An 11,541-nucleotide genomic window follows, 5' to 3' on the forward strand; every position below is an offset into this window, starting at 1 on the left:
CCAGATACAACAGCTCTTCACCCGGTATTGATTTGTCCATGAAACTTTATAAACAGAACAATCAGATAATACTTCGGAACATCTCAAAGTAGGACGCGGAGATTCTACACCTGAGCACAAATGCTCCTCATGTGAATAGTAAATAAAAATAAAAACATTTCAGAAAATTCTGATTTTTGTTTGTGGCATACTTTAAGAAATGTTTGTTGTGCATGTAAAATTTTAACACGAAATCACATTGATGAAAGTCGTGGTAAAAGAAAATTGATGCTCTGAAAATTTTATTTTCAAACGCATTTTGGAGCTCTGATTTTAAAAAAATATATTGCCATGACTTCCACAAATATGATTTTGTGATGAAATTTTACATGCCCAACAAACATTTCTTAAAGTATGCCAAAAATAATCAGAATTTTTTATATTTTTTTCTAGTTTTTATTGTACTGTTCACACTAGGAGCATTTGATCTCAGATGTAGAAAGGTACTTTCCCTCAAAAGTACAGATATTTTTTGTCAAACAACTCTTTAATATATGGTGAGGGGCAAAACGCCAAAACCTCTGCCAACATTGCCATAAACTCAAGATAGGTACCGCTGACACTTGCCTGGTCAGAGATTATTGCGAAGCTTTCATGCTTACAGTGGTTGTAAACAAAGTGGTAGTGCTAGTCTGCTAGAAAACTATACTGCGGAGACGTTTCATGGACGTCGTTGATCCCATTTTGCATGGTGTTCTCAAGCATTTCGTGCTGCTACACTGACACTCCACTTCAATTTGATTCTCAAAGGAAGACAACAAAGTCCAACAAAAATACTGGTCATAGGTTCAAAGCAATCGCATTGTGTTTTAGAAAAATGCAACGACATCATCAAGATACTAAAAGTATATAGTGTAGATAAGCTACTTTCAAATGGAGCGCTTGGCCAAACAGCAGCCTAACAATCTGATCTTCAATTATCTTAAGCCACCAAACAAGGTCGCCTTTGTTGTCAGAGACTGAACTAAACCATTCTCTAAACTCCACTGAAAAAAACATTAGCTACACAATATGCAGGATACCAATTAAGGCAACCATATTTAGGAGAAAAGAAAGCAATCATAAAATAGAATATGGATTGGTTTGACGAACAGCTTGAGACACTGTACGTTTAGTTTCAATTCATGTAAAGGAACCCGGAAGAGCATCCCTCATCTTATTCTTAGAAAAACTGAATATGGATAAAGACTTCATGACGTGTACAGTATTATTTTATAAGAGCAAAAACTACTTGTATCCATAAAATAGGTGTCATTTTGGTTTTACTTCGATCACACCAGTTGGTAAAAGGCAAACACTTGCATGTCAAATTCAGACATGATTTACATATTTGTTCTGACTGATATGATATGGAGGTATATTCTTGAGATTTATCTCATTACACAATCACCTTTCTGCTCAGATACATTTTTATTGAAATAAATACTGGGAATAGTGCGGTCAACAGTCAGTACATCCTTGTTTTCCAAAGTTTCTTCTGCATTTGGCGTCATTGTTGCTTCAGAGAGTTTGAACTGGAACAGATTGCCACGATAGCATTTCATTCTGTGTTTGCTCTAATATGGGAATCTTCAGGTAAAGCCATGATACCAGCAGAACCACTATCTGAGATAGTTGCGACTGTAACTTGATTAGTGAATGAACCCAAGTCATTTTAAGCAACACTGGCAACCTGTAGACTAATTAAATAGATATTATAATTGCATGTTCATAAGCTCTACATGCCTTGCCATATGCTCAATTCTACCTAATGGAGTTGTACTCATTTAAAAAGGTACACAGAGAAGCAATCCTGGAACACTAACAAACATGAAGCGCATTGGTCAGAAATCAAATGGAGCCTACGAGACATAAATGTCTCTTGTTTATGTAAGCAAAAAAACTATATGTACAATAATAGATTATACAAGATGGATGAAAGGATTTTCAGGTGACATACATGATACATATACATCATGGAAAAGCTAGCGATTTATTTATGGCTTGTCTAAGGAAAAAAAATACGTTCAATAGAAAATAAACTGATATCATCAGAGTAACAAACATCACCTATGGAATAAACTACGACACAATGGAAAAAGAAAACGATGCGAGCTATGAAATTGCACAGCCCCTCGAATGTTACATCTTATCATCTCCTAGGGGCAGAACACGGCCAAAGCGAAAGCACTCTGATAACATGTATATCTATCATACGTTGTGTTGAAAATAATTATGATGCTGCATATGCCTAGCCATGCTCAATTCTTCCTAATGGAGCTATACTAACTTGCCAAAATAAACCGCAGTACAAAGAGAAGCAATATTGGAACACTAACAAAGAGCAAGTCCATGGTCAGAAATCACATGGAGCTAAATTATGAGACATAAATGTGTGTGCCTCCTACGTAAGAAAAATAATTCAGGTGACATACATATGCATCATGGAAAAGAAACTGATACCATCAGGGCAACAAAAACAACCCGCAGAATAACTAAGAAGCGGTGTAGGAAAGACAATGCGAGCTATAAAATTACGTAGCACTGGAAGGTTAGATCTTATCATCTCCCAGGGGCAGCAAGCAGCGGAATTTGCAGCAAAACGCACTCTGATAACATGTATATCTACCGTATCTTGTGTTGAGAAGTATCGATGAATCAAATTACAGATATTCTAATACAAACAGCAAGGCACAGTACCGCCCAACCAAAGAAGCATGAGTTACATTCAGGAGATTCATTCTAGAAGTTCTTCAAGATTTTATCCTGTGATACACCATCAGCTGTAAGGGCCGAGGTGACCTCCTCGATCATTTGGCTTTGCCCGCATAGCACAGCCCCAGTGGAAGTAGGATTGGCGATGTTCTTGGCTTCCAAGAACGCGCGCTGAACATACCCCTTTTCACCTTTCCAGCCATCACCTGGCCGTGACAATACCGGCACAATCTTGAGCCCAGATGACTCCCACTCTGCAAATCTCTCCTGATACGCCATTGTTTCAAGATTTCTGGCGCCATAGTAGAGCCTCACGTCGGCTCTCTGCTTGGCCGCGAAGCCGAACTCGATGAGCGAGCGGATCGGGCTGATCCCGGTCCCGGTGGCGAAGAGGAGCAGGGTCTCCGCGGCGTCCGCCGGGGTCACCCTCTCGATCGGGAACCCTTTCCCCATGACCGCGCCGAGCTCCACCACGTCCCCGTTGCGGAGGCCGCAGAGCTTCTCCGCGGTGGCGCCGGGCACGGCCTTGACGAGGAACTCGAAGGCGCCTCCCCCCGGCGGGGACGCGATGGCCATGAAGGCGGGCTTGAGGCCGTCCTCCCCGGGCACGCGGACCAGGAGGTACTGCCCCGGCGCGGTGAAGGAGGAGGCGAGGTCGGCGGCGTCGGAGAGGTCGACTCGCAGGTGGAAGAGCGAGCCGTCGGCGCTGGCCGCGCCGATGGAGGCGACGGGGGCCGCGTTCCAGACCGCCGCGTCCTGCTTGACCGCGGCGACGGCGAAGGAGGGCAGCCGGCGCCGGAGGAAGGGGAGCGAGCGCAGCATTTTGGGGCTGGCGAAGGCATGGCTGGGGGCGAGGGGCGTGGCGGAGATGGTGGCGGCCGCGGCCATGGCGAAAGGTCGGGTCTTGAAAGGCGCCGAGAAAGCAGGGAGGTCGTGGGGATCCGGTGGCGATTAGGAGAGGGGATCAGGTGGGAAGATCGGGCTTGGGTGGGCCCGACACTGTCAGGTGCGCACGGCCCATGTGTTCGTGCGCCCCGCTGCCTTCTCTCCTATTGTGAACGTTTAAAATCTCTAATGGCATTAATTTTATGCCACAAAATATATTTTGTCATACTAATTGTGGGTCAAATGTTTATCCCAACAAACCCAATATGCTATGTATTTTGGAAGGTATGGAGTACAAGTGACTTCTAAATCCATACAAGATACTCCCTCTATCCCGAACTACTTGTTGCAGAAATGGATAAAATGAATGCACCTAGACATCTGGATACATTCATTTCTATGACAAGTAATTACGAATGGTGCGAGTATTTGAATACCTATTGATCAACAACTTCTATAGAGAAAGAAAATAAACTATGTAAGAAAATGTTGGTCATTTCACTATGGTTAAATTTAGTATGGCATTTGGAATGCAAAAAAGAAAAACATGGGAATAGGTAAAGGAAAGAGTCTCTCCATGAATTCAGTGTCTTGTGTTGCCGATTTCTGCATAAACAAGAACTGTGGGAATTTCACAAAGTTGTTGTTTGGATGCACTACATCAATTTTGCAGAAAATGGTTTCTTACATGGAGAGAGGGGAAGGGAGAGAAAAACACAATGAGGTAGGACCTGATGCTTAGAAACTCCTCCAAAATGTGAAGGACGGGAATAATTTATATAAATAATAAATACAAGAATTCATAGGTCCATTCCTACGATACAAAGTGCCTCATAGGAAAATTCCTATAGGTTTACAATCCAATGAGATTCCTTTGTTCCAAAAAAAGAGCTTAACCTCATGAAAACGGTAGATGGTCTATTACATCTATTTACAAATGTGTTTTCGCAATTTTGACAACTTTCTCAAACGTAGTAATTCGCAACCCCAAACATAAATTTTCTCTGGCTCCACGGGTTGTCAGTCGATCACTGTTATATTTTCTGTCTCTACAATCTCCCATTTTCCTAGCAGTTGATGCCACAGGTTTGGATATTTGGGCCAGCGAGACGTGTAGTGAATGGATCAACACGAACCCACAGCAAGGAGAAGATTGAAGCCAGGAGGACAGCCCAGACGATGACAATCGTCGGTGTGCGGTTTTGCCTGCCCATAAGACCCTTGAGGAAGGGGTATAAGTGAACAATCACCCAGAAGGCAAAGAAGAGCTTCCCGAAGAGCGGCCCCCAAGATTGGTAACCACTGTTGATGGCGTAGGAGGTACCAGCAACGACACCGACCATGTTAATGATCAAGATGGTCGTCGGAGGGATGAGAAGCGTCGTCCACTTGAACATGTAGAGCTCAGCAAAGTCGCCTTCTTCGTCATTAGCCTTTGAGGTGACAGTGAAGTTGGTGTCGATACCGGCAAGCACCTTCAGAAGACCCTGAAAGACGGCAAACAGATGGGCAGAGATACCTCCAATGACCCAGAACTGTTCATTCCTCCACCACTCGTCAATGCCAACACCACTCCACCTCATCTCAAGGATACCGGTGGCAAAAATTGAAAGGAAGAGAGCAATGAACCAGATACTGGCCAAGTTGCTAATCTGCAATCCAGAAATTTGATTCGGTCAGCTTTGTTGCTGCTACCTCTTTCAACTGAATAAAAGATAATGCAACCAATATTTACCTCTGGCATGATGAACTTTCCAGTGAGCAGACAGATTGCAGGCAATATACAATAGACTAGAAGCGGGAGAGACGTTAGTGGGTAAATGGTGGTGTTGATGTAAGCGAATCTCTCCAGGAACTTGAGGCGCCCTCCGTAGCCATACCATAAGGGGCAATGCCGGCTGAAAAGAATTTCAACGGAACCAAGAGCCCACCGGAGCACTTGGTTCAGACGATCTGAAAGATTGATGGGGGCAGATCCCTTGAAAGCTGGGCGCTTAGGCATGCAATAGACTGACCGCCAGCCTCTTGCGTGCATCTTGAATCCAGTGAGAATATCTTCTGTGACAGATCCATAAATCCAACCAATCTGCAATCAGAACAACCTCGTTACAGTTAACCAGGAACTGGCCTCACTCATGCCAACTGAGACATATCATTTGCAATTCATAACAAAAATAGGCAGTATAAAGTGTCTTATGAACTTGTGCAAAATAGTACCATATTTGTGTTTCTCCAGAGCAAAGATACAAAAACATTAGTTGCATCCACAATTTTGCATACTGATACCTCACTTCTATTTTTTAATTTTTTTTGCACAAACTTTGTGTAACAAAAAATATGAATGAACATTATTGGAATGATTGTTATGTTACCTCAGTTCCCCACTCAGACTTGTCCTCATAGCCACAACTTATGACATGGATAGCTTCTTTCAAAAGAGATTCTGGAGTGGAGGACTGAGGAACACCACCATATTCCATCAGAGTGGAGGCAACAAATGCTGCTGACTGGCCAAATCTCTTCTCTAAGCTCATTTGAGACATGAGAACTGATTTCTCATCATCAAACCCAGCACCTGCCACATGTTGACATGTCAATACTCTTACATGTTGGTTAAAACTCCAGAAATGTACAATAACTGCTGCGGATGACAAAACAGTATAACTCCAAGCAATTGGACGGTGGAGGATGCAAGAAAATAAAGATGGTACCTTCAACACCCTCCTCTATGTCTTCAAGATTGAACACTGGAACAGAACTGTCGACATGCTTGTTTGACTTTTTCTTATCTGAGCTCCTTTTCTTTGACTTGCTTGCCTTCTTCTTGCCCCCACACAGTGATGCCAAGAAACTTGGCTTCTTCGCCTTAATCGGGGGTTCATAACCATAGATAGCCGTTCTGTTGAAAACACAACCAGTTCCCACATAAACTGGCCCTTGAATGCCATCAAGGCCCCTCAAGTTAATCTGCAGCAAGCCCAAAAATCATTGGACATGGTTAGGAATTTTAAAACCAGTCCATCGACCAATGTTAGAATCTTAGCATCACTTATTAAGTATCTAAAGGAGCATCACATGTTAAGCTATTGATTACTTGGAACCAGTGAATTCAGGAGAGGACTGCGGACTTACATCAAAAAAGACAGTGTTCCTGTTCGCATATCGATCATTCCTATCAATACCATCAAACCTCTGTGGGAACTGCACATAACAGACTTGCGGACCTAGGTTTGGATCCATTAGGAAGCACATAGCTTCCCGGACAGCCTTGCTGTTGTTGATGTAGTGATCACAATCAAGATTCAACATGTATTGTCCATTAGTAAGGACAGCCGAGACACGAACCTGTGGAAAAACATGATCCGACATTAGAACCATCAAATGGAATTAACTAGATAATTTAAATTCAGTAAGAGTATTAACTACTCACAAGGGCATTCATGGCACCAGCCTTCTTGTGGTGCTGGAATCCAGGACGCTTTTCACGAGACACATAGACCAAACGGGGGAGCTCATTACCCTCGGTATCAAGGCCACCACTGTGACCAAGGAAAACCTGAGAATGGTGAGAAAGAGGAGTTAGCCAAGCAATGATCTTTCTAAATAGTAGAATACAAAAAACAAAAAAACAAAAACAAAAAAAAACTAACTAACCAGACCTGTCTAGCTTTTAATTCAGTAATGGTAGTCTATATTGGAAATACGCTAACCTGAATCATTCCAGGGTGATCCCTGGTATTGTTTCCTGGCCATGGTGTGCCATCTTGCATGATCCATCCTTCCTCGGGGACTTTCAATGCCTTAGAAACTAGGCCATTTATCCTAATTTTAAATTCTTCATATTCTCTCTACAACAGTTTTTTGTAAGACACGTTAGCATAGGATCAGAAAATGTGAAATCAGTATCCATATGTTGACAAAGCAAACACACCTTCATGGCCCGGCGGTCTTTAACAAATGAAGGCTGGACTTTGTCTTTCAAGTAATCAATTTTCTGAGAGAAGTACCACTCAGGAGCTCTGGGTTCGATGTCATACTTCTTAACAAATGGTACCCACTTCCTAGCAAACTCTGAAGTCTCAGCCAATGCGTCAAAAGTGAGCATTGATGCTCCGTCATCAGATACATAGCAAGAGACCTTGTCCACGGGATAATCAACAGCAAGAATGGATAGCACGGTGTTGGCAGTGACGATAGGTGGCTCCTTCAAGGGGTCGACTGTACTGACGAATATGTCAACAGCAGCCAACTGAGAGGGTTCACCTTCTCGGTCATACCTGTTAACAGAAATGAAATGGTAGCATCATCAGGAATAGTTAATAAACAACGTCTGCTTCAACTAAGTACCGAAGAACTGTTAAGAAGATCACCTTAAAGCCAGTCTATCAAGGTAGGTCTCCCGGTTGATTGGAAACCACTTCGGGAACTGATCCAGTATCCAGGATAAAGCAAACCAAATCTCACATATAACAGATAAAAGCCACAGCGGGTATGCATTACGCACAGGATTTGTGAGACGGTAGTGCAGGAAGATGCTTAGAACAACCAACCGCAGAACAATGACCATTCTGTACGGATTTATTTTGGATGAAGCAATGGGGACCTTTCTAGATAGAGGCTGGCGAGTTTCATCATTCCTGTAATTTAGATCGAATAAAATTAATGGTGCAAGACAATTGGCTAGAGCATTGTAATGAAAAGAACATGGACAATATTCACGAAAAAAAGGCTTAGTGGTAGCTGTGCAATTATAAAGGCAACCTCCTAACTCGTAACTTCAATCAGGTTTTGTACTGACAAACAGCAGATGCTGCTGTAAGATATGAATGTGAAGAGGAGGGTGTTGGAACTCACAGTAAAGCGTCTTCCATGTTGTATTCAGTAGATGCATCGATGTCAGTAGCTGCCCGACCTTCAGAGGGAGCAATGCTTGTGCCATTAGTCATGGGAATTGCACCCTTGTCCTGCTTCATTTTCCAGCCATCAACTCTCTCTTTCCAAGCAACATTCCCAATACTGCCAGAGAACTCCCTTGACGGATTTGCTGGCAAGGAGCACGAAACAATAATAATTATATTCACACCTCAAATTAGTGTTGCAAAATGGAACACAAGAGATCATGTCAAGAAACAAACATACGTGAATGATTCACATAGGGGAACGGAGCACGTCTGCTGATGTTCCCAGTAGGGGACATCATATGATGATCAGGGGAAGCTCCAGGGATTTCTCCTGACATCTGCAAGCAAGCGAAATCCAAGTCAATAAACTGTGTAATAGCGCATATATCCAAGATATTCTCATGAAAACCTATATTAAATAGAACTCTCTAGCACCAACCTGGCTGTTAGTGACTGAAGGGACGTATCCCCTAGGGATCTCTCCACTGTCGTACTTGGAAAGCCCGATCTCGCCACTGTCATACTTGGGGTGGCCAACATTCCCACTGCCACCGGTGTTCATGCGCCAGCTGCGCATCCTATCAGCAATCTTCTGCTTCTGGTCCTCAGTGCCAGATGCAGGGTAGTTGAAGTCACTGCCATCATCGGCATCAGTGTCGTCGCCTTCCTCCCCGCGGATCACTGGGCTCCCTGAAGAAGCCATGCAGAGCTCAGCATAGGCTTGACAAAATGTGTGGACACTAAATTGCAGACAACTAGTGGCTAGGAATTCCAGAAATGGACATCATACACTGGTTCTCCACAGCTACAATTCACCCAGACAGTTGAGTTCTAAGAATGATGTAAGATCTAGTAAAGGGAACCATCCGGCCTTTATTACTAGCTCACGACAAGAATGATGTAGCAAGATCTACAAAAGGGGATCCCCGATTTGGCTGCTCTTAACTAATACGGAGCAAGTATAAACTTCTTGTCGCGGCTCAATTGCGCTGGAATTGCAGGCGGCGAGAGAGATCCGTGGCGTGGAGAGGGGGGGTTACCTTTGTGGCGCTTGTACTTGGTCTTGCACTGGAGGCAGGCCTGGGTGCCCTCCTTGCGCTCGTGCTCGTAGCAGGGGCGGCAGACCGGGAAGCGGCAGACGTCGCAGGCGGTGAAGACCTCGCCGTCCACCGTGGTGCCCAGGCTGTCGGCGCAGATCTGGCACACGTCCCCGGCCCCGTGCCTCCCGGACTTCTGCAGACACCAACGAGGCCCGGTCAAAACCACAGATCCGGGCCGCCGAAATGCAAAGCGAGGCTCCTCCTAGGAGAGAGAGAGGGAGGGAGAGAAACCCGCGGGGAGGGGGCTCACCAGGGCGTCCGCGTCGCCGTCCATGGCGCGGCAGGGCGATCAACCCGGCACCGCCGACAACCGAGCTGGAGCGGCTCCTCCCACCCAATGTCCGGAGCGCGGAGGGGGAGGGGGCAGTGGGGATGGCAGCGGGAGTGCCGCTGCTAGCTACTAGTAGTGGTGGTGGCGCGGGGGCTTGACTACCGGAGGGGGTGGTGAAAGGGACAGGCCACCAGCGGTGTGTTGGTTCCGCTGTCGGTTTCCATGAGGGGATTGGTTGATTAATTAGCCATTGGCGAGGGAGGGATCTCCGCGTTTTGGATTAATATTTTTTGTTTTTCTTTCGGACAGCGGGGCGGGAGGTGGAAGAAAGGCCGGGTGGGGCCGGCGTGGCAGAGAGCGGGCACCGTCGGTGACCGACAAAGGGGAATCCCTGGCGTGGGAGGCCGGGATCTGGCCCTGGTATGGTAGGTGCGCACGGAAAATGTGTGATTATTTTCTCAACAACTGCTGTGCGATCAGGCTGAGCGGAAGTGGAAGTGGTACGGGTGAAGACACTGTGGCACACCGGCGCATGAAGGGCATAGAGGAGAATAAAATTTAAGATGAGCCGGTATCGAAATTTATACGGGACAAAATATTTTTCCCTTGGATCTGTAGAACATTATACCGCATACATTGGAAATTAGAAAACAGCGCCCTCCAGCACCGGAAGCCAAAACTAGTATCAAAAGACACACTCATAGCAACAATCATCATCCAAAGCTTTGTCACAAAACTAGCATAGTATTGAGAACAACTTAACCAATTGGCGGGCAAACATAACTTCCGAAAATAACCGAATTGTGATTAGGGCAACTTCAACGCCCTTGCATCAAATCCGGACACACTAAACACCCGTTGACATGCCCGGATGTGTCCAAGAACAGCGGACCACTGTCTAACCCGGTGCACCAAATGCATACCATTGTTTTCCTTTTTCCATATCCAGAACACTCAAAACAATTAATCATGTTGTGTAAATACTCTAGTGCAACAGTAATTCAAATACAAATTTTATAGTTTAAGCATGAGGTTCTTCAATAAAATAGTTTGAATTTGAAATCAACTTATTTGAACATATTTTTAGTTCTTCGCTCAAAGCACCCACGAATGAACCAAAATACTTTGTAATTGCTCATGAGTTGCTCGATGACGACCATGTTGATGCATTTGGATAGTACCATCACATGTCGTCGAATTTTGCTATGTAAGTTGGGTAGATTGGCCAAGTGCTCAAATTCTAGACCGTAGCGAACTACGTCACCCTCGTCACAAGTTGTCATCACCTCCCACAACTTCTTTGCATCCCATAGTTTTGCAAGTCCTCGAGCAACCTTAAATCAGGCTTGGAGCACTCCAAAGTCTCGATACCCTTCCAACATCCTTTCTAGCTCATTCTTGTCTTGGGACAAAGCAAGATTTTTTACTCCACCCCTTGGATCAGAAATGGTCTTGAGGAAGGTCATGCATATAGGATAGATACCATCACACAAAAAATAGTTCACATTGTAGTCATGACTATTGATGGTGTAGTTTCATGGAGGAGCTTCTCTCGCACACAAAATTGCAAACACTGGAGTCCGCTGCGCCCCGTTGATGTCATTGTGAGACCCGGACATCCCAAAGAAAGAGTTCCAAATACAAAGGTGTT

The 11,541-nt window shown here is 44.6% G+C and overlaps 2 protein-coding genes across 2 annotated transcripts; both read right to left on the reverse strand.

Moving 5' to 3' along the window:
• Positions 1 to 2,609: 2,609 nt before the first annotated feature.
• On the reverse strand, positions 2,610 to 3,675 carry LOC123429438 (fruit protein pKIWI502-like). The gene has a single exon (XM_045113473.1). It carries the CDS (start codon positions 3,619 to 3,621, stop codon positions 2,761 to 2,763), a length of 861 nt encoding a protein of 286 aa, XP_044969408.1. The 5' UTR covers positions 3,622 to 3,675; the 3' UTR covers positions 2,610 to 2,760.
• Positions 3,676 to 4,356: 681 nt separating this feature from the next.
• On the reverse strand, positions 4,357 to 10,183 carry LOC123424693 (probable cellulose synthase A catalytic subunit 8 [UDP-forming]). The gene is made up of 14 exons (XM_045108358.1): positions 9,870 to 10,183; positions 9,560 to 9,752; positions 8,959 to 9,209; positions 8,758 to 8,857; positions 8,473 to 8,662; positions 7,989 to 8,255; positions 7,550 to 7,895; positions 7,329 to 7,466; positions 7,049 to 7,174; positions 6,751 to 6,963; positions 6,330 to 6,585; positions 5,991 to 6,193; positions 5,354 to 5,704; positions 4,357 to 5,270 (listed from the first exon to the last, which is right to left on the reverse strand). Exons 1-14 carry the CDS (start codon positions 9,891 to 9,893, stop codon positions 4,686 to 4,688), a joined length of 3,243 nt encoding a protein of 1,080 aa, XP_044964293.1. The 5' UTR covers positions 9,894 to 10,183; the 3' UTR covers positions 4,357 to 4,685.
• Between the last annotated feature and the right edge of the window lie 1,358 nt (positions 10,184 to 11,541).

This window comes from Hordeum vulgare, chromosome 2H (assembly GCF_904849725.1).
Source record: "Hordeum vulgare subsp. vulgare chromosome 2H, MorexV3_pseudomolecules_assembly, whole genome shotgun sequence".
Lineage (NCBI taxonomy): Eukaryota > Viridiplantae > Streptophyta > Magnoliopsida > Poales > Poaceae > Hordeum > Hordeum vulgare.